At 45.9% G+C, this 24,063-nt stretch overlaps 1 protein-coding gene across 2 annotated transcripts in view; it reads right to left on the minus strand.

Moving 5' to 3' along the window:
• Positions 1-6,435: 6,435 nt before the first annotated feature.
• The window catches only part of LOC116947045 (neuropilin-2-like), a 76,048-nt gene continuing 58,420 nt past the window's right edge, over positions 6,436-24,063 (minus strand). For both annotated transcript variants that reach the window (XM_032962425.2, XM_076070100.1), the window contains exons 11-15: positions 19,174-19,318; positions 13,769-13,837; positions 13,034-13,081; positions 10,180-10,245; positions 6,436-9,652 (exon numbers count right to left, since the gene is read on the minus strand). In XM_032962425.2, coding sequence (XP_032818316.2) covers positions 9,189-9,652; positions 10,180-10,245; positions 13,034-13,081; positions 13,769-13,837; positions 19,174-19,318 — 792 coding nt within the window. In that variant the 3' untranslated portion in view covers positions 6,436-9,188. The remainder of the gene's footprint in view (positions 9,653-10,179; positions 10,246-13,033; positions 13,082-13,768; positions 13,838-19,173; positions 19,319-24,063) is intronic.

Raw genomic sequence — 24,063 nt, forward strand, 5'->3', positions numbered from 1 at the left:
GCAAGGATACACAAACACTCGTGGGGAGATGCGGAGTGAAGAAACAAAAACTCCACGAATTCTGAGACAAAAAAGGCTTCGTTTAATATAAGGCTCTGGCCACAACACAGGCAAAAGCACTCCAATTCAACATCAATCTTTAAAATAATCGAATTAACACACAACTTTGGCAAAATTACATCAAGTCTCTGCGAACTTTGTGAACACCAAACCCGAAAGTGAACTAAAAATTAAAAGGACATCTTAGGAAGTGTTGGAGGTAGGGTTTGGGGATTCGATAGTGGGAGGACTCGTACTAGTGGCTGGTTGGCTGGTCAGTCAGGGTCAGTGTGAGGATGAGTCCTCGTAGCTGGTTGGCTACTTGGTTATGTTAGGTCTAGAATTTGATTGGTTAGTGGGCTCCACTTGCAGACTGCTTGGTACTCCACAATTCAACATGTGACCCTTTTCAGTTATTTGCCACTTTTCGACGCTGGTGTTCACAGCTCAGCAGTGTGTGGTGCTGCAAGGAGGCATTTGGAGTGGTCATGGTTGAATAGAACAGAGAGGAGTTACATCACACTGAATTAGGATTAAAAGAGAATTATGGAGACCATAGACAGCCAGCTGAAATTACACGCATCGACACTGCTACCCAGTGTATTGTCGCATGAACGCTTAACCACGATCACCAATACACGGCTAAACGTGCACACACAGCCAAAGCACACACGCACGTGTGTACACAAACACACGTGCACGTTCACACACACACAAACGCACGGATACACAAACACTCATGGGGAGATGGGGAGTGAATAAACATAGACTCTACAAACTCTGAGATAAAGATGGCTTCGTTCAATACAGGGTGCTTCAAAACAATGCTAAAACTAATATGGGACTATGGTTTTTAATGGAAAAAAATGGATAATGCACTGTAACATGACATCAAATGTATGTTAATAGCTTCAAAAGTCAAAGAGTCTCCACTTGTTCGCCATCGTTGTCAACACATGCCTGAAATCTTCTCAAGGTGGTCTCGAAAGCCTGAAGGCACATTTCTCATGGTTTTGTTGCAAATTCTCAGGAGTGTTAAAACATTTTTAAGCACCCTGTATATAAGGCTCTGGCCACAGCACAGGCAAAAAACACTCCGATTCAACATCAAAAAATCTAATTAACACACAACTTTGGTAAAATTACATCATGGCTCTGCAAACTCTGTGAACACCAAACCCGAAAGTGAACTAAAAATGAAAAGGACATCTTACGAAGTGTTGGAGGTAGGGTTTGGGGATTCGATAGTGTGAGGACTCGTACTAGTGGCTGGTTGGCTGGTCAGTCAGGGTCAGTGTGAGGATGAGTTCTCGTGACTGGTTGGCTGGTCAGTCAGGGTCAGTGTGAGGATGAGTCCTCGTGGCTGGTTGGCTGGTCAGTCAAGGTCAGTGTGAGGATGAGTCCTCGTCGCTGGTTGGCTACTTGGTTACATTAGGTCTAGAATTTGATTGGTTAGTGGGCTCCACTTCCAGACTGCTTGGTACTCCTCCACATTTCAACGTGTGACCCTTTTCAGTTCTTTGCCAATTTTGGACGCTGGTATTCACAGCTCAGCAGTGTGTGGTGCTGAAAGGAAGCCAGTTGGAGTGGTCAGGATTGAATGGAACAGAGAGGGGTTACATCACACTGAATTATGATTAACAGAGAATCATGGAGACCATAGACAGCCAGCTGAAATCACACGCATCGACACTGCTACCCAGTGTATTGTCACATGAACGCTTAACCACGATCAACTCCACGTCTCGAGTTGCCCGCAGAAACGGACACCGGCGTTGGCACCGTATGAGAATATAATAGCCCACAACTCCCTATGTTCAACCTACCTGCTCACCCACCGCCCGTATAAGCCATTGTTGCACTTAGCACCTTCCCACTCGGCTCACGAATACACCTGTTTAAACAGTCACCACGATATTAGTGCACGCAGCGTGGAGCAAGTATCACGACGCCACTGCCTAATCCTATCGAGTGTCGCCTTATGCATTCCTGTCCTTCTAGAGGGATCTGTGTGTGATCGTATTTTGGAGTTTCCGCCGTCGAGCTAAGTGGGGTATAGAGTGACGTCCAGGGCTGAGACGTTGAAAGTTAGGGACTGGGTTTGGGGGGGGGGGGGTTTCAGCACATCACACGTGCAGATAATTGATGACGAGTGGTATCTCAGATGCATGCAGAATGTACACGCATCACCTACGCATAGCAGCTGAAGACGAACACACAAACACTAAGAGACACGAGAGACGTTTTAGGAAAATTAATTTTCCACTGGCAATAGTTGCTGCGCCTTTTTATATTGTGAACAAAAAAATGTAGAGTTGACCAGAGCTGGGACAACTTTGATCGCTGCTCCTCTTAGTCGTAACTCGGTGGGCAAATTCCAATCAGATCACAGAGAGAGGTCACATGGCAAACTGAAGTTGTGCGCTCTGCCGACCAATAATTTTCCACAAAACGCACTTCACCATAGTTTATCATCGTAAAAGCGTTGCCAGTGACATTTGCCCTCAACTAGCCTGAGTGTATCGTGACCTTTGCAGTGTGTGTGGCGACATGACTCAAACAAACGGCCTGGCTAACACAAAGATGTTTCCAATCGTTTGAGTTGCGACCTCCAAACGCAATTTACTTTGCGTCGCAACATTCGATACATTTTGTGCAAAATATTCCAACTAATTGGCAATTTGCATTGTTAATGGTACTTATTTAATTATGTTTTAGTTATGCAAGAAACGTTTAATTATACATCGGCCTGCTTCGCATGAGAGGAGCAGGCTTTCCCCAATTTACTACCACATATACGTAGCCACGCAGAGCACGGGAGGCAAACCACTTCACTGAGTCACGGGGATCGTACACTTTTAAGCACTGAGCACGACATTTGATACAACCTAGAACTCACCCTGTCCTACGAATAAAAACAATAAACCGCCGGGCCACTATATTTGTGACAACTTTCAGATTTGCAGGGCTTCTAGAACACCATTAGAATTGAAAACTAGTTGATTTAGAACTGCTTTTTGTGGTTGATTAGCATGGTTGACTATGTACGGTGCGAAATAAATTCAACATACATACAACTTGGTCCACGATTACCTGCGTGTATTACGTACGGCAGTTCAGTCATGTATTCATAAGTTGCTGTTTAACATTCGTCATTACGACCTCACTGGCAGATGTACTCTACATCACTTATTATGACTAATGTCCATTATCGTTAAACTGGCCAAAAACTGTTCGATAAAAGGACAATAAGTTGCTTTCCTAAATCTATTTTTGCAGTTTAAGTCAACATGACATTATCCGTGTACAACCTATGGAAACCCATCCCGAATATTGATCAACCGCAGCGCTACCCAAAAACCACAGCCGTGACCTTAATCCCCCCCCACCCCGTTCGTGTTTGATCGAAGCGCAGTAATTATTAATGTTAAAAAAATCAGCGTGGAAGTAGCAATTGAATTATTGATAGCAATTGAGTTGATGAAGCGAATGTCTAATGAGACCTCGGCAAGCATCACCAGCGGGAGCGGTATTGAGTTCTGAGGCTGGCGGTCAGTGTAAGAGAGTGAAGATAGTGAAAAAGATACCCCTCATGCATATACAGGATGCATTGATTCAATGGGTCACTTTTATGTCAGTGTGTGATATTAACTGAACAACATCTTTCGAGGGGGGGGGGGGGGTGTCTCTTTATCCCACTTTCTTGATGCGTGCCGAGTAAACGATACAAATGAGACATTGCCGCATTTACCATTATGAGACTCGAACTGGGCGTATAATGGTCCGGCAAACAAAGGGTCTAAATTTGAGTGTTGATTGGCAAGCGCCCGCAGAAAACATTTGCCAACCGCTAAGTCTAGCAGAAAGCTTTTATCCTGTGCGGGAGATCAGATCATCAACCTCCACGTTCCTTCCCTCAATCCTTAACCTCCCTCCTTTATCTAAAGTCCTTCGGCTACTGCCCATCACTAGCCACTAGGGTACAGATGACCATTACGCCTCAGATTATATGTTTTAAAAGCCGGTTTAAGCTGAGTGCCAGATGTCCGAGAGAAAGGCGAGGTGGGTGGGTTGGCGAGGGGGGGGGGTAAGTCAGGACTTGGAATCTCAGCACAGCAGCTCTCAATTACAGAACGGACCACCCGTGTGAAGGGTGGTGTCACTCGGCTGACTCGTGAACACAATGCATTGGGTCTGCGTACTAGAAAGGTAATGGCCAATAATGAGTCACCAAAACTGCCACCAGCCATTATTGTTTAGCTGTGCTGTATTGTTCATTTGTAGTTGTATACTAAAACGTAACATTGGCATACTCTTTGATTTAAAGCTTTCGTGACTGCTTTGATTCATATTCTTGGCTCTTTCGGTAAAGTCACGTTGAAGGGAAACAATAAAATAATAAAATAAATATAAAACAATAAAATTCTCACGACGTTTCGACTGCAACACAAGCAGTCATAATCAGGTGTGTTGCAGTCGAAACGTCGTGAGCATTTAATTGTTTTATATATTTTATTATTTTATTGTTTCCCTTCAACGTGACTTTACCGAAAGAACCAATAATATATTGGCATACTCTTTGCACAAATCAAAGAACGGACCTTTACACGCACAATTCGATGCATATTGCGAGTGAAAAAATACATTTCAATGAATGCATCGATACATCATTAGACATTATATCACCGTAACTGCTGTTAGCGATACCTTCTGCGTCATAGAATAAAACGTTTGGAATTTACAGTAACTGTTGCTTGGAACAATATTCTCATTTGTAACGATTGTGCAATGTTTAATTACATTGGTGTTGCATTTCCGAGTTTTGGTTAAGTTTTAGTTATTGTTTTTGCGCCTAAATGCTGTCACCGCTGATGTTCCACCTTTGTGTTTTATCTCAGCTCTCGTTTTTATCAAAGTATTTCCTTTGTTTAAAGCTGTGCGACAGCCCATTGAGACTAAGCGTATCTTTGTCCGGGGAGAACTGGGTTAAAAATAACTAAATAAATTATCCGCCGATTTTTTTTTATTAATTAAAAACCATTACAGTACAGCAGAAAAAACGTCACAGATAAGATGCAAAATATTTATTTTTCCAAAATTATGCTAAATTAAAAATAATCTAACTCAACCTTTAAAATCAGTAACTGAAACGTAAAACGCCAGAATTAAATTAGTCCAGAATTGGATTATTGTACATTTTTTGTCGCCTTATCTCTCGGTGGGCTTCGTGTCTACTCCTGGGCTGCTTCCTGCTGAATAACTGACACGGTTGAGATTTTCATACTCGCCAATCAAGTACATGTAGGCCGTGCCATTATTCTGATTTACATACAAATGTGGAATACTGTACCTGCATTGGCAATCACGAGAAAGATGGACCGTCGGGAGGCATTGAGTTCTTGCAGCAGAGCTGAATAACCAGGTCAGCCGCTGCAAGCTGCTTCAATTAACCTTTAATAATTCCATTATGTGAGCAAGCAGGCCATCACCCACACTTGTGAATGCTCATCTGCGGGTCGGGAGGAGAGGCATATGGCTCCCGAGAGGCATATGGCTTGGGGGGGGGCGTCAGGAATGGAGTTTTAGAAACACTGAGTTAAACTATTTAAATTCAATATATATTTTTAAACCATGATGTGTTTCAAACATTAACATGGTCAGGCTGTCACACATCCACGTTGACCGAGGGCATTCATCACTGGTTCTGGGGTCACGATTGGTTGTAGGTGCTTGATTGGTTCTAGTGTCGACGTAGCTATAAGCACGTGTAGCATTTGTCAATGAGGCAGCCTAGGGGCCAGAGATCCTATGGGATCTGTTTCGGCCTCGTACGGCATTGAGCCAGTGTGGTTTCCCCTAGCAGTGGAAACGCGGCAGGGAACCCCGTACCTTTGGATCGGTCTCGTTGATGGAAGAGGACGCTGCCCCCACGACCTGCTGCATCCGCTCAACGTTAAATTTTCACGCGACTCGGGGGGTACAAAACCGGCACGCGGTTCTTGCCGCGTTCACCACAGACGCGCGTCGGCAGGTGCAGTGCTTCTGCTGAGGGGGGAGGGGTGCTGGGCTGGGTGGGGAGGGCTGTGGGTGAGTAGCGGGATAGGAGGGCTTGCCGGTGGAAGAGTGTGGTCCGTTGAAACACGTACTCTGTTCAAACCAGGATGAGCAAAAGCACCAATGTCCGAGAATTCACGATTCCATCAGTGTACATCAGGAACGTAACAATTAACAACGGCAATGATTTGATGAATTGTCACGACTTTGGGGCCGCGATTCGTTTCGAGGCATTGATACATTTGTGTCTCATTTTGACTATCATGTTTGTAGCCTGCAGTTGTTTTTCCTCTTTTTTAAGGTTTGTTGGCCATGAGCCTAAACATGAACATATCATCTGAATGTAATTACCATAAATGATCCATTTATTTACGTACAATGGAATACATATATCATTAGTGTAGGAACCGATTTGCATCGATAAAACAATGCATCGTCACTTGCCGAATTTACACATGCTGACCCACTAAGTGGCTGTTCCAGTAAAAACAAAATTAATTTAACATGCACATCTGCACACGCTGATATCCGTGCATTATTTCTTCACAACACACTTAAGCACATTTTGGTCAATGGTTTATTGTCTGGAAATGGGTACTGCTCCATACCAAACATGGCGAAATTAAAAAGAAAAATTAAATGGCTGTACGTAAATCGTGTAGAAATAGGACTTCCAATGCCTCACGTGTGCATACTTATAAGACATATTGGTGGACAACTTCATGGCATTAAACCCCACGATAATGTTGGAAAATGCAATTTATCGGGTACTTTAATGGCATGGTACAGTCAAAGAGGTTTAATTAGGACACACGTCAAGATTAATAGTGGCTTTTGGCGTGGGTTTGATATGATTATTAAGTCACAATATTGCTTTTTACTGGAAAAGTAAGCATTTGCAACATTGGATAAAACATTTTTTTAAGCATTTAAAACATCTGCTCCTTCCTCAACCATCCTACATGGCACAAAGTGCTGCTTACAAGAAGAATAAACCATTATTGACATCACCAGCCAGCACCACGTTGTGTACCCAACATACACTCCTCTCAAAATTATCCCAATCTTGAGCCGAGGCACAAAACCTCAACCCAACTGCATGACAGAGATCTTAGGCCTCTTTCCCACCGTTCCCTGCAAGCTAAATCAGAACCATTTTTTGTAACATTCAAAAGTGCATCGTAATCACACACACAAGAAAAAAAGGCAATCATTTTTTCATAAATACTAGGCATTAAATTACGAAAAGCAGTCATTTGATCAGTAAGGCAAGCTGTGAGCTCCTACAAGTTCTAGAGGGAAATTTTGTGTTAGGACATTGATGCATTGCAGACGGCGTTTATCCACATCACCAGGAAACCATGCGCAAAAAAGTTAGTCACAGCACAGTTTATTCTTGCTGTAAAAATATTCTCAATGGAGAATAAACATTTTAAATAATGAAAATAAAGACGCCCAATATGTGGCTAGAGTTCCTTTGGTCCAAGGCCGCAAAAGTCCGTAAGGAATTCAGCAAGTCCATTCACGTGCCGCGGCATTCCTCGATTGTTTTCACTTCGTTTCCTTTCTTCGCAAGAGTTTCCCCCCCCCCCCCCCCAAGAGGACAGTATGTCCGGCACAAAGGCCGGCGGCCCGTAACACTACTCCGTGCGTCCTAACGAAGCCTCGCGCGTGCGTCTATGCATGCGTGTGTGAAGTGGTCACTCAGAACAAAACAACGGGTGGTGCGGGATACCGTAGGTGATATAGGTTTACTCCCACAATGCACTAAATCAAACTACGTTTTGACTCTTTAAGAACCCAACAATTCACGCAAGATTTTTTAATTGTTTGGCAGTCTAAATGGCTACTGCCTGAATTTTCAGAGCGTTGAGATAATAAGTTTTTGGCTATATTCACAGAATATTCAAGCTGTCACAAAATATTTCAACTGTCTTAAAATTGCCTGAAGAATTTCTGGTGATTTGGCAGATTTTTGTTTATTTATTTCAGAGCATACGCCTTTGGCCTCTCGCCAATTTTCCGGAAACAGAATTCTAGAGAGACTCTTCTCACCATGTACGGCGCTCCGGGCAGTGAACGGCTTGGGGATCAAGAAGACGAGCGAAGAAAATACGACGTTTTCAAAGTGTGACCGTTTATAAAATTGTCGAATTTCAAGTTAACATTCGGTGCTTGGCAACTTGAATAGGGAATGTGGGGCAACGTGTTTTCTCGGGAATGGCTTGTGTCCAAGAATGCCAGTGGCTCTCCAAAGCGTCAGGCTAGCTATCGGTACAAAGCTATAGCAAATATTATTGGCAACCAGATCTGGAGCGAGATGAGATTTAAATCGAGCCAAAAGTTACCTCTGCTGGGGCATTGCCAGTTGACTTCAAAACAAAGCTGTTCACTACGAGGGAAGTGGGGCCAGGGTGGACAAATCTAAACAGTTTGTTCCACACTTGAGACACTTTTGCAAGCGTTTGTGAGCTAATGGATTTAATATTACAATCGTTTACAAATGACCAACAGTTATGATGTCACAACAAGTTATAATTTGGAAAGGTTACACTTTTAATTATTCAGTGAGTCACGAGGTAGAGTAACTTAAAGTGGAAGAAGTGTTTTTTTATTCCCAAAATTACATACTGTGTCCTCATATAGCTGGGCATCCTTATAGTTCTGAATATGAATTATCCTTACGAAGATGTGTGCGCATGTACGCATGTCCATATGTTTAATTGTGCACAACCCTTGGCACGTGCAACCACGGGCACGGAAAACTATTTACACGAGTCTATTATTTGCACCTGCTTTTTACAAATTTTTGATTATATTAAGAATTAAATAACGCTTAGATTTTATTAAAACTTGATTGCAATTTCAGTTCTTATTTGCACACATCCCATCAGGGTCACAATTTTTTGTACTTGAATTTTTTATTAATTAAGGCTGCAGTGCAAATAAATTAGAATTGTCTCCTGAACGTGACCACCGTGACTCTCTTCTCAAAGTCACACAAGGTCAGCAGAGGTCACGAGAGGTTATGCAAAGGTCATTTGTCTCCACAGTAAGAGCATTTTGGCGGTGGACGTCACACGGTACACCCGTGGTCAGGCGAGCGAGGAGTCCTTCCGAGAGATGAACTTCTCCATGTACGGGTTCCCGCCACCTCCCACTCTGTTGCCATTGCTGTGGGTCATGGTGGCGGCCCCTGTGGTGGCGGCGCCTGTGGTCGCGGCCGTGTCCCGCGCGTGCCGCATCTCGTGTGCCTCCAGCACGGCCGAGAGGCTCGGGTGGTGGTGCACGCCGGGGATGGACAGGCCCAGGCGCGAGCACGTGCAGTAGAGCAGCAGTCCCGCACACGCGGTGCCCAGCAGCACGCCGAGCGTGCTCAGTGTGATCACGGTGATCAGGAATGGGTCGAGGCTCTGCAGGACGTCGTCCGCTTTGTCGTCGCTAGCAGCCCAGGGGTCCGTTGGGGGCGGCGTGGCAGAGTTAAAGGCAGAGGGGTTGGCGGTTCCGGCTCCTCGTCTCCCGACAACCCAGCCGCTCTGAGTCACCTTGGCCGGATTACCTGGGAGGAGCACAGTGCAGCGGACACTGGAATCGGACACTGGATGCTGAAAACTGGACACCTCAACCGCTCGTCATTGTCATCGTTATTATCATTGCTATTGGCTTGTGTAAAATAGGCATCAGCCAGTGAATTAACAACTTGGTGGTATGTCAATATCTTCCCCTCCCATCTGTGCTGTCAACTCCCCTTTCCTTGTTCAAATCCAGGCGCGGGATCTTCCGTCGTTCCTCTGCCTAGGACTATGCAGTAACAATGCCCACTGAGATCCAGTCACATTAAGATCATACATGAATCAAATTGCACTGTAATGTATTATCACAAGGAGATCTTTGGAACATGGAATTTCCACCACCAGTTCAAGATCCAGATTAACACTGCCCTCCTCTCGTATGATCAAGATAAACGAGTTCACGCTAACCGGACGAACAGTGCGCAAACATATTCGAGCAATGCTCTGCGAGTGGCGTGTGTGACGTGGTGGAACATGCAAGGGTGCTCAATCGGGAGTGCACGGTGGATCTCACTCGTGATGGAAGATGGACTTTGTTGCTCTTCATCATCATCATCATTGCCTCTCAAATCTTTCGCACCTGCCGGGTCATGCGAAGGAGAAAGACCTTATGTTAACAGTGAGCAGCATGCAATTAACCATTAATGACTTGATTAAATTCGATTCTCACGTGCACTATATATGCATCGAATCATACTTGCGAGAATTTAGTTTTTTGTAATTTGAGCAAAATATATGTAAATGATATGCCAATGGTACATATAAACACATGAGGAGTGAACGAAACTGTACAACGAAGACAATCAAGAATACAAATGAAATGGGAAAAACTAGACAAAAAAACGTATCGATTATTAAATTTAATTACGGTCCTGCATCGTGACTCCCACATCTTGACCTTTCTCATTTCTCAAATCCAAATGCTAAGCCAAATATAACCCAAGGTGTCAACAACGTTTAAATCTCGAAGGTCACTATCAAAGTATTTTGCCAAAGTCCACTCTCTCTGGTAATTCTGAGGTCACAGAGTGTCCTAAGACAGATCCTCATTTGTCGAAGGTTCACAGGAAAATGGCATTGTACTTCCCTGAGAACCAAACAAAATCATCTCTAGTTTATAATTTATTTCTACTTGCAACTTACGCCGGGCATGAAATCACAGACTGCGCGAATAAACCGATTAGTGGGAATTGAACACTTTTTTACCCCCATGGAGGCATCAGCATGCGTGACCTCCGTGACCCCTCCACCCACCCATCCTCTACCCTCCCCCGCCCCCCTCCGACCACCCTGACCCAGTTCCACTGCAGCATCAGCAGCTGACTCATGCGCGCGGCAATTCAATTGTGCTGCTTAATTTGAGAGAAGAATTGTACGTTTAGTTAGCTGATTTAATAAACCTCGTTATCTTAGAGAATCGGCCACCTGCTGTCCGCTTTGGGATTATGGAGCAGCGAGCGCTGGCGTTGAGAGTGTCTGCCAACTGGGATCAGCGGTTTGGACGGACTCCGCTTGGACGCGCTCGCTTTGAACCAGCCACGGGGGGGAGCGGGAGACAACTGCTTCTGTTGCGGCTGGCTGGTGGCACACGGCCATTGCAGCACCAACGTTTTGGAACAACGTTGTTTCTTCCCTTACAATCGTAAATGTTCCTTCCAAAAAAAATATCCTGAAGTGGAAGATTAGTGCTGGATATGCAACTGCATTTGCAAATGTTATTGTAGCTTTCATCCTCAACCCATGTATCGATAGTTACATTTTAATGTGCAATTTTATTGAGGGACTGTGTATCGTCTTGGTGTGGTCTGTGACTGTTTTGCTGGGGAATGTATGTACTTGTGCAATTTGAGCTTATATACTTAATCTATTTTACGTATTTATTTTCAGTGATTTTCTTACCTTTCTTAAATGTTGCACTCCTATCGTTTTTTATACTGCTTGTTGTTGTGACTTTATGACCTGCCCCTACTGACATCTGTGAAAAAGAGCTTCATAGCTCATCAGATTTCTCCAGGATAAATAATAATTATAATTCTGATATCTCATTGGTCACTTGGTCGGTCCCTTTCCCATCTGTTGATTGATTGATGTTACTTGCTTACGCCGATAAGAAACAATGAGCTTCAAGCTGATTTGCAAGAATGACCCACGGAGGACCTTGTGAATGAAAAGGAAGCTACAGCCATGTATAAACATTGCAGGCACTGAGTAGCAAACACATTGGCGGAAAACAATATTCAAGTCATGCACCATTCATGTAACACTAGCAGGTAACAAAGATACATGCTGTCAAAGCACGCGGAGTTTGCTTACCACACGTGCAGGAAAAGGGATTTCTTAATTTAAGGAAGGACTTTTAAAACGCCAGGGAAGGGAGGAGGAGGGATTTAATGAAACCACAGTGGGAGCTCATTCCAAAAGTGAGGAGCGGCAATGCAAAATCTCATCCTCATGTTCACATTTCTCCTCCTCTTTCTATTATTTATGTTGTTTTTCACTCGGGATGTTGGGATATCACACACAAATGTAATGCACTGGCCATCCCTTGCCCAACCAGATAGCGACTGCAAAAGAGACCCGCCATCATCATGGGTTCTCACCAAGTAAAATATGTTTACTACTACTACTAGTGGACGATCGCCATGCACAAGCAGGTTGTTATAGGATGCTGCGGGACTATTTGTTTTGCAGCAGAGGACAATGAAGCAACGTTCATTGTGGCACACTATTAAACGCTAAATTGGCGGCCTTGACCACACCACACTGACCAGCATGGTGAAGTATGGTCAAATATAACTTCCACGACCTGCACGGGATGTGGAGGGTCCTCATCCAGCAGTGGATTTGCAAAGGTCTGCACAAATTGCACCCGTAACTTAATCAAACGTCCCAGAGGAGGAATTCTTTTTCAACGGTTTTACTTCACTTGACTCCTATGTTCGCCGTGGTCAAATCTTGTAATAAAAATTTTGTCTACTTCTTGTTGTCCAATGAATTCCAAATTTTGCACACGTACTCAGATCCGGTGACAATGCATGCCTGTATCAAAATCGGCATCAATTAATGCATTAATTGGCTCTTTTAAAGCAATAAACATTTTGTATGGACGGCTTATTAATTACATATTTATTTGGGTAGGTCAAAAACGCCGCGGTCCCTAAACTCTGGAATCGCCTCGCCCAAGAAGCAGGTGCCACGTGTCTCTTGTGATCAAGATGTTGTCCACTTCCCGTTGTCCAATCGAGTTATTTACTCTTAAGTGCACTTTAAAATAAAACCGTTGTTTTAAAAAAAAACTTTTTTTAAAGGAATTTAATGTCATACAGACGTGTGTGACTGCCATTGAGAGGGTGGACAGCTGTTGCTACCTGTGTGGCTGGAGCTGTTGCCGAGAGAGGGTCTCTTTGTGGGGCAATCTGAAACGGAAGACACGGCACTTGTTCAGCAAGCACACTCTCCCAGGTGGACAGCAGCCAGCGGCGTACGCAGTCTCGTTTGTGCGAGCAGCCTACGTACAAACCAACAACACTGTAACAGGCCAAAGTGCGGGCCAGCTAAAAACAGAAAACCGCCTGTGTAGGCGTAGTAGCGTAAAAGGCATTGCTTCAGATCTTGGCTTACGATTAGAAATTGATTCTTGTTTTGTTTCTTCCAAGTTGCACTTATCCATTTTCCCAACTAAAGTGTATTCCGGTTGTGATTATCGGCATCATGCCACGCTGCGATGGGGAGATTTCCACTCGGATCTCTCACGGAAAGCGGCGTTACATCATCCGGTGTGCAGAAAGCAGCTTTTGGGAGGTGACATCACACAACTAGTTCTGAAATTACTTCAATTGCTTCTTAACAAACACTTTGTGGTGGAACACTTTCACCCACTGCTCGATGAAGTGCCCTCCATGTGAGTTGTTGGCCATGCTTCACGCTGGCCAGTGCAGGTCAGGTTCTGCACATGACCGGTTTAAATATCACGCGCCACTAACATGAGCTTTGGCCAGGAATCGAGTTCAGCTCGCCGGCACCGTAACTCAGAGCGCTAACCACTGCGCAATTTCTTTGTTTGCTGTTAAAGCTCCTAGTGGTGAGAAGGGGTGGGGGGTTACCGAGACAGGGTGAGGAGTGCAGGCTGGGATCCTGGGCTGCAGAGACTGGGCTCACTCCTTGAACGTGGCCTTGAAGTTGGTCGGCGTGCCGGTTGGGGTAGGGATTAGGGTTACAGGAAGGGGGGGGGAGAAATGGAAACAGACGATTGGACGCTCATTCACGTGCTGAGTTGCCCTTTGCCCAGAGGGACAGCTGCCACTGAGGATTCCCTATCAATTGTTCGAATTGAGATGTGATGAATGTCGCTTATTGCACACGTAAAGCGCCCTGAGATGCTCTGGAGTAAAGGGCACTGTAGCGAACACATTATTATTATTTACATACCTCAGGTTGTAAACGATCACTGCTGTGACACTTTCTCGGAATGGTCACCAACATCTTGTAATAATGAAATGTGTTTAAAACTCAAATTGGCCTCTGAAGCAGGAGGTGAATATTACCATTTCTGCAAAATACATTATAATCTAATAAATGCAAAGAATAAATTGAAAATAAAGTACAATGTAACCCTCATTTTCCAAACGTAATCCACGATACCAGATGGCACTAACTCAAAACACACAAAGTACGTGCAGCCACACCATACATCACCACTGCCCTACAAATCACCTCGCTATACTATCGCGCAGAAAAGCACCACATACCACAACCCCATATACCTAAACACCACCACAATACCACGTTAACATCACACAACATTATTATACAGTACAACACCAGACAACTAAAACCACCAACATACCACCACATCACACACCACCCACATCATCACCACATCACAACAAAGTATCATCAATCCATCACTTCCAAAACACTTACACACCATCACACAAAACACCAAGACAAGACAAAGATCCCACCCAAATATAGCCTTAACAGACGTTTTGGAGCAAGTACTGTTTGTGAGCACCGAAGAAGTCTGACACGGCACACGAGAGGGGGTGGTGGATTGTCAGCACCCCACCCGACTGCCTTTGTCTCTCTCATGATAATGTTTACACACTGCACCTGGTCCTCATTTGAGGCCGATTCAACCTATGGGAGGCCCAGGACCAGTTTAGATAATCGTCATTGGTGTTGGCCGTGAGCGGGAATCGAACTCGGGTGGCCGGGTTTGTAGTGTTTTAAAGCCCACTGTCAGAGCACATGAAGGGCCATTTCCAAAAAAACTCGCCGATGATGTATTGTATTTCCTTCAAGGCGACATTGCTCTTGACAAACGCGTTGAGTTATTTTGTTAACTGTTCTTGCGCACCACTGCCAATGCAGCAGCAGCAGCAGCAACACCAAACAATATGTGTCTAATTATTATGAGCGCAATACATTCCTGCGTAATAACAAGAGACGCATGTAAGCACAGTCGTCGGATTCTCTGGTCTGGCGCCAGCTGGCTACAGATCTGAGCACGATGCTCCGCGAGTGCCAATTGGGTTTCCCGTCTCACGGGAATACAGACTCCAAAGCAGGGCCCATCGTGTGCATTGTGTCGACAGTGCAATTTCTGCTCGTGCATTCATTCGATGACGGTAGATTTCACTCATTTGCTTTATTACCTTTCTTGTACAGTACTCGTATTTATTTTTTATGAGACCAGACGGCATCGGGGACTGGCGAGCCACGGTGCGCATGGGATTATTCGGTGCTCTTTGGCGCATGCGGCTAAGAGATAATAATAAGAAGAACAACAAGAAGCCGGCACAGCTGAGGGCAGCAGAATCACTCTGTCAGCCTAAGTACAGAGGACATCTCCTTTCGTATCGCAGACTACAGAAGATGCGAGGCGTTTCCACAGAAATGCTCCTAAGACTGTGCGATGCTCGTTTAAAATGCAATTAGTTTGCTCATGGAAATTTTAAACAATTTTTTGGGGTAAAACTAGATTCACGTTAAACGGGGAATGGTGGTGCAGTGGTTAGCCTACTGTGCTACAAACCTGGCAATCTGACTTCAATTCCCAGCCACGGCTACCATCAGTGGCGAGCGATATTAGAACTGGCCCTGTGCCCTCACTTTCACCAACCCAGACTGATAGATGTGGTATAGAGATGAACATATAAGTCAGCAAATTTAATAGAAACCCTCATCAATCAATTGAATTCAATAATTATATCATCGATTACGCCACTGCAATCGCATTATTAATCCACCCGCACAAACGAGCGTGGTGAAGTATGGCCAAACAATCTCCCCCCCCCCCCCTGCCCGATGACTGGCACAGCTCAGGGAGGCCTTCATCCAACAGCAGATTGACCAAGGGTTGTTTGTACATTACAGCTTTAACTTGTTAAATAAGAGATGCATCATTGGTATTGTTAATAATTTCATATTCTTTACAACAGAGTTGTGTGCAGGTATGTTCCACGATTTAACTGAACATGGAGGAGGTGGCGATGTTAACGACCTCGCCTGGTATACAGAAGGTCGTGGCTTCGATCCCAACCCTGACGCCTGTATAATTGGAGTTTGCATGTTTTCCCTGTGGTCGTGTGGATTTTTCTCCGGGTCCTCCGGTTTTTCCCTCCACATTAAGAAACGTGTGTTGAGAGTATTTGGCTGCGATACATTTCCACGTGATAAGCCACTTCGTTGAGCTATCATTTGTGGCCAGGTCGCTTCTGAAAAAAAGGCTGTATAGCTCAGTAGGTCTTATCTGGTAAAATAAAAAAATAGTTTAGTTTTAATTTGAATCCATCCTTTACCCACATCGCCTATCACTGCCCAATACATCCTTTTGCAGGAAGTAAAAATGTATTCATCATGACCGAAATATATAATCACGTGATATGCCTCCCTCATATATCCGTCCCTCCACATACAAAAAAAAGTCTTCTATACACAACCCATCGGCCCCCACGTACTTCTAGGAGTGCATAATTCCAGCAGCATTGACTCAGCCCGAGCAAATTCTGGACCGATTTTTGACATACAGTGTCTCATTCGCAGAATGATTACTTTGTGTTTGTATAATGGTTGGCCCATGCGTGGATTTTCTCCGGGTGCTCTGGTTTCCTCCCACATGTATAAACACTCACGAATGGGCTGAAAATATATTAATTTAGAGGGAACTGCAGAGCAATAGTTAGCGCTGGCTCACCGCCCAGCAGCCTTCCAGCTTGTCTGTGGTTCCTGAGCGATTGTGAGATGCAATTCGCATGCACAAAGCTATATAAGATTAATCATTATCATTTTTTTTGGAATACCAAAATGTGCGATATAATTATAAGTATTCTTATTATACAAAAAGAAGATTTCAGCTTTAGATGCCCCATACCTCCTGTGTGATGGAGTCGCGGCAACGGCGCTGCAACGTGCGAGCGACGTGAGAGCGACGTGAGAGCGACGTGAGAGTGACGTGATAGCGACGTGATAGCGACGTGAGAGCGACGTCAGAGCGACGTGAGAGCGACGTGAGAGTGACGTGAGAGTGACGTGATAGCGACGTGATAGCGACGTGAGAGCGACGTGAGAGTGACGTGAGAGTGACGTGATAGCGACGTGAGAGCGACGTGAGAGCGACGTGAGAGTGACGTGAGAGTGACGTGATAGCAACGTGATAGCGACGTGAGAGCGACGTGAGAGTGACGTGAGAGTGACGTGATAGCGACGTGATAGCGACGTGAGAGTGACGTCAGAGCGACGTGAGAGCGACGTGAGAGTGACGTGAGAGCGACGTGAGAGCGACGTGATAGCGACGTGAGAGCGACGTGAGAGCGACGTCAGAGCGACGTGAGAGTGACGTGAGAGTGACGTGATAGCGACGTGAGAGCGACGTGAGAGTGACGTCAGAGCGACGTGAGAGCGACGTGAGAGTGACGTGAGAGCGACGTGAGGGCGACGTGATAGCGACGTAAGAGCGACGTGAGAGCGACGTCAGAGCGACGTGAGAGCGACGTGAGAGCGACGTGAGAGCGACGTGAGAGTGACGTCAGAGCGACGTGAGAGCGACGTGATAGCGACGTGAGTGTGACGTGAGAGCAACGTGAGAGCGACGTGAGAGCGACGAGAGAGCGACGTGATAGCGACGTGAGAGCGACGTCAGAGCGACGTGAGAGCGACGTGAGAGTGACGTGAGAGTGACGTGAGTGTGACGTGAGAGCGACGTGAGTGTGACGTGAGAGCGACGTGAGAGCGACGTGATAGTGACGTGAGAGTGACGTGAGAGTGACGTGATAGCGACGTGAGTGTGACGTGAGAGCGACGTGAGAGCGACGTCAGAGCGACGTGAGAGCGACGTGAGAGCGACGTGAGAGTGACGTGAGAGCGACGTCAGAGCGATGTGAGAGCGACGTGAGAGTGACGTGAGAGTGACGTAAGAGTGACGTGATAGCGACGTGATAGCGACGTGAGAGCGACGTGAGAGTGACGTGATAGCGACGTGATAGCGACGTGAGAGCGACGTGAGAGCGACGTGAGAGCGACGTCAGAGCGACGTGAGAGCGACGTGAGAGCGACGTGAGAGTGCCGTCAGAGCGACGTGATAGCGACGTGAGTGTGACGTGAGAGCGACGTGAGAGCGACGTGATAGCGACGTGAGAGCGACGTGAGAGCGACGTCAGAGCGACGTGAGAGCGACGTGAGAGCGACGTGAGAGTGACGTCAGAGTGACGTGAGTGTGACGTGAGAGCGACGTGATAGCGACGTGAGAGTGACGTGAGAGTGACGTGATAGTGACGTGAGAGTGACGTGAGAGTGACGTGAGAGCGACGTGATAGTGACGTGAGAGTGACGTGAGAGTGACGTGAGAGTGATGTGAGAGTGACGTGAGAGTGACGTGATAGCGACGTGAGAGTGACGTGAGAGTGACGTGAGAGTGATGTGAGAGTGACGTGAGAGTGACGTGAGAGTGACGTGCGAGTGACGTGAGAGCGACGTGAGTGTGACGTGAGAGTGACGTGAGAGTGACGTGAGAGTGACGTGCGAGCGACGTGATAGTGACGTGAGAGTGATGTGAGAGCGACGTGAGAGTGACGTGAGAGTGACGTGAGAGTGACGTGTGAGCGACGTGAGTGTGACGTGCGAGTGACGTGAGTGTGACGTGAGAGTGACGTGAGAGTGACGTGAGAGTGACGTGAGAGCGACGTGAGAGTGATGTGAGAGTGACGTGAGAGTGACGTGAGAGTGACGTGCGAGTGACGTGAGAGCGACGTGAGTGTGACGTGAGAGTGACGTGAGAGTGACGTGAGAGTGACGTGCGAGCGACGTGAGTGTGACGTGCGAGTGACGTGAGAGTGACGTGAGAGCGACGTGAGAGTGACGTGAGAGTGACGTGAGAGTGACGTGCGAGCGACGTGAGTGTGACGTGAGAGTGACGTGAGAGCGACGTGAGAGCGATGTGATAGTGACGTGATAGCGACATGCGAGTGACGTGCGAGTGACGTGCGAGCAATGCGCAAGCTGTACATACCGGACGCGGGGCAGCCCAGCAGCTCGAGCCTCAGGCCAATGCCGTTCTGGGACCACTTCTCGGGGTAAAGCCGCACAAAGCGCGCCTGCACGGGCCGCACCTGACGCAGCTCCGGCTTGTCCGCATTCGAATTTCCCACGAAGTACTGTGCCATCACGGAACAATTTGGGGATGGGGAGGGCACAACAGTTATGGCGTCAGGAGGAGGTGCGTCGCAGAGTTAACGATGCTTCGATTAAAATGTATTTTTTCGGTACCAGCAGCGGCGTAGCTATAAAGTGTGCAGGCAGAGCTGGATGGACCCAAGTGCTGGGCTATGAAGAATGGTTAAATTGAACAGGAGGTCCATTGCATTCCATACACCAGGGTCCCAGCCAACCACGCTAGACCACTGCACACTCAATGGTACGTGGGAAAAAAATCAGGAAAATGTTTTGATTGCTTACGCTTTACGCAAATTATATGAAAATTATGTCGTTAATTTAGTCCAGTGGAAAGAACAAACGTGTACAATACAAGGCAGAACACTCGAAACAAGATGAACACGATGTTATAAACGCGACAAAAAAGAAAGAGTTTTTTTTGTTATCGAATCACTGACTCAGAGTGGAGAGGAGTGAATTGTCACATGACTGAAGACAGGGTACACACCGACACAACCAACAACCCGATCACCATGCACGGCAGGCCTTGAGGGCTGCCAGTAGCCTCGTCTCTTTGCATGGAGTGATTTTTCCATAAGTTTTCCGAGCGTAAAATTGTGTTGTCTCCATTTACTGCCGAGTTAGGAGGCATTTTGTCCACATTTTAATGCAAGCAGTAATACATTCTTCAGCAGACGGTTTAAACAGATAACAGTAAACACACACACATGCACACGCAGATATAATGATCATGAAGTCATGCACGTTAACATTTAAAATAATTAAGAGACTACACTGGCAGTTTTGCACAAGTACTCATTAAAAATAACATCAACTTCATAAAACAACATGGCCTTTCTACGGAGAATAACTGAACTCCAGATATATGAAAATGGGATATTGCCTACAATGTCTATGTTAATCATCTGTGCTCAAACGCCTTGGTAAGCACTTTTCTTCTGGCAGTGATTTCAAACATGGAACAAAATACTAGAACACATTACAGCAATAGACACGTTACTACGTACGCAATAATCGGGTGATTGGAGGCGGTTGTTATGCTCGTGATATGTGCATATAATCACATGTATAAAATGTATTATTTGCAATTCACACAAAAAATCTGCATATTTTTGTTCTTTTAGGCTAAAGTTCAGAAAGAGACTAAACAAACAAGGCCGATAGTTTAAACAAGGCGTAACAAGGCTGTACAAATGAGACAAAAAAAACTAGATGGACAGTACAGACAGGACAAACAAAATAGTCAGCACAGACAAGACAACAGTACAAAAAAATGGATAGTTTAATTGAACCTCAAGCCCCAAATTGTGTTCATTAATTTAATCATGAGCGGGAAGGGAAACATTCGACTATTCGCGAGCTCCATCAATCAACATCAATCGCGGAAGGACTCTTCAACCGAGAGTTCTCTTGAAAGTTGCTCCAGCCCAGATGAAAACACACAGGGCCTGCCCACGACCCTGACCGCCCCGCAGGGCGGGTTAAAGGTCGTGCTTCTCTCAACATGGACAGTATTGACATCTGCGCGGGATGCTCTCTCTGGTCTGCGTAAACACTCATTATCGTGCTCTGCAATCCTTCAATGAGGGTCCCCGCACTGTTGCTCATAGCTAATTATGACTATGCGTGTGTTGTAAGTTTATTTTAAGCACAATGCGGATGTAGTGTCACAATGCAATTCTTATTTACATAAGCGTTTGATAATAACGATGATCATTCCGTCTTCTTCTTCTCCTTGTTAAATGACACTGCACCTCAAAGCGCTGTGTGGTAATTTCCACGCAAAGGGTTTTTAGTGTCTCTTATTTAAAAAAAAGTTTTGATGTAAATATGCCGTACGCGTGTGTATAGCATAACAAATATGTTACGGACAATTAGCATTGTTAATACACCATCGTAAGTAGAGTAGGAAACGGCTGTTTTTTTACGTCTCAAGTGTTGTAAATACGAGGCATTATTTTCTCAAGCACATTACAACAGGCATAGCTCACTGTCAATGGCCATGCTCATAAAGTGGGCTTCAGTCCTGTATATACGCTAAGCCTAGTTCAACCAGCCCTGATAGGGGGTACACTGAATCGGGGCTACAATTAGTCCAGTTTAGATTGGGGCTACACTGACTCTAACGCAAATGGAGAACAACGGGTCTAGTTGATGTCAACCAATGACCTTGTTCTAATCCACAACGCGAAGCGATGGGGAGAACGCAAGGACATGTATAAAGAACGCAGTCCACCGTGACCAGGTGAACGCTGCTGTTAATCCTAACCGAGCAACACTGCTCAACCAAATAATCCCCTAACACTACGCATGTAAGTGTAGTGTCGTCTGTGCGTGCAAGTGGCATGCGTCGCACACACAGTCAGCCGGAGATGAGGTGGTCGTAGGGGGCACCGCTCTGCCCTTTTTATTGTTGTTGCTGAGCTCATGCCACCACTCGGACCCCCTCTCTCTCTCTCACATACGACCCCGCTGCCGCACGACCCGTCCCAGACACGACCCTGTCCACGTTGCACCGATGCGTTTAATAATGATGATCAGGACAGCCAACTACTGTCTGGCCGCGGAATGATCGGGCGAAGGCAGCGGCGACGAGACGAGTCCAATCCCAGAACCGCCAGCCCGGAGCTCTCGCTCTCCGCTGCTTATATTCCCCTCGGCGCGGCTTGGCTCCGCCCTAGCCGCGCCTCCCTTCTCGAACCCTCCAGAGGGTTCCAGGGGCCTTCCCACGAGGTCTACCGTGACCCTTACCCCAGTTCCTCCACCCTGCCGGCACACACACACCGTGTATATGCTCAGCGGCGTGTGCGCTAAGTGCCCACCTGCAGTTGCTGGTGCTGTCCAACAGTCAGCGCTGTGTCACTACATCAGTATAACATCGTTTCTGCTCTCTTTCGTTTTATTGGTAGAGAAACAACTGCGAGTGGGGAAGGTGGTTGTGAGCAGGGCGTTTAGGTGCACGCATATAAATTAAGAGCTATAGCCCAGTTTATTGTACAGCGGTTGCCGACTCTGTCGCATATGGACCAATGAAAATGCCCACCGGGTAGTGGGGCTGGCTGTAAGCGGTAAGTTGTTAATTAAATACGATAATAACTTCCTGGGTGCCCGGCACTGGAATGGAGTTCATATGTGATGGAGACGGAATGTGTCATGTAAATAAATAATTTTTTGTTTAATGGGACATTTAAAAAATAATAGGGCATAAAAAACACAGAAAACTCCTTTATGTATCCAGTTCCATAACTTTCCAAAGCAATAGTGCATTACTTAACTTGAATCTGGGCCACGTAAAGTGTTTGCAATTATTATTTCAAATGCTCAAGGTCAAAAATTAAGGTCGGTCATCACGGCCAATGCCGTTGATGCCGCCACAACTTTCCCTCACCTGCCTACCACTGTAGATCTCGTAGTTGGTGAACAACTCCTGCCAGTTTATCCGAACTTGTGTAACGGTGTCGCGGTGATCCTGGTGCTTAGTGAAGCACTGTGCAGTTTCTACTTCACCTCCGATTAGCACGGTTGGCTACGTACGGTGTGAAAGAAGTTCAACAGACACAGAATGGGTTCTCGTCTAATTTTTGTGGTATCATGGCTGCTAGATGCTCATCTGCCTTTGGTAGAGACCAGAGCTCTTTCAGTCACCACTTTCAGACGATTTTAGGATGTTAATAATTCTCGACTTGACTTCAGTTTCTAAGGGCAGGTCCTTGCTTTCCTTCATCTTATCTGATCTGGTGCTTTCCTGCTCATTTGGGCATCTGTGTGAAGTGTTGAGCATTCTCCCCTCGCGTGCATTATGGATTTTCTCCGGCGACTCAATTTTACTCCCACATACCAAATGCTCATGAATGGAATTGGCCAAATATCCAAATTTAAGGCCCTCCTGAGACAGAGACAGCACTTTACTGGAAGAATAAAGGGCATTATTTATCGAACTAGAAGACGGGGAGAACTCAGAAGACGATGTCCCTCCACAGAGAGAAATCTTCGCCCAACAACACAAACCCCCGATATGAGTGCTGAGTGTTGCGCAAAAGTGAGCAAGAAGTCTTACTTTGCAGAAATAAAGGCGAGCAGTAAGGATAGACACACACACACGCATAAACAAAGACCCACGTATAGCCTGAACAGACTGTTGGGGCAAGTACTGTTAGCATTCACCTATGAAGGCCGATACGGCACACAAGGGGGTGGGTGACCAACACCACGCCCGGCCGCCTTTGTCTCCCTCGTGGCGATGTTTTACACACCACACCAGGTACTGATTTGAGGCTGAGTCGAACTAGGGGAAGCCCAGGACCGGTTCAGATAATTGTCACTGGTGTTGGCCGTGAGCGGGAATTGAACTCGGGTCGCCGGGTTCATAGCGCAGCGCGTGAACCCCGACAACTACCACTCCCCACACACACGCATAGACACACACACAGACAAATGCACATAGACACACACAAGTACGCACTGTCAGTTTTGTAAACATCTTCTAAAAATTCACACAAACAGGAAAATAATAAGCTACCCTCCAAAGGATTAAATAAGATAAGATATGAGCACGGCTCTAAAAAAATACTGTTGGCCATTCCTCTGGGAGATAAACAGAATATCAACAGAAAATATGACATCTGAGGTCTAGTCACACAACCTAATGTGCCAATTATTGTTCTGGACTGGTTAGGCCAACTTTTACATGGTTGCGAGTTACTTAACCAGGGTGCATGATGGAGCT

This window comes from Petromyzon marinus, chromosome 2 (genome assembly GCF_048934315.1).
Source record: "Petromyzon marinus isolate PM22_M1 ecotype Great Lakes invasive population chromosome 2, UKy_Petmar_22M1.pri1.0, whole genome shotgun sequence".
Classification (NCBI taxonomy): domain Eukaryota; kingdom Metazoa; phylum Chordata; class Hyperoartia; order Petromyzontiformes; family Petromyzontidae; genus Petromyzon; species Petromyzon marinus.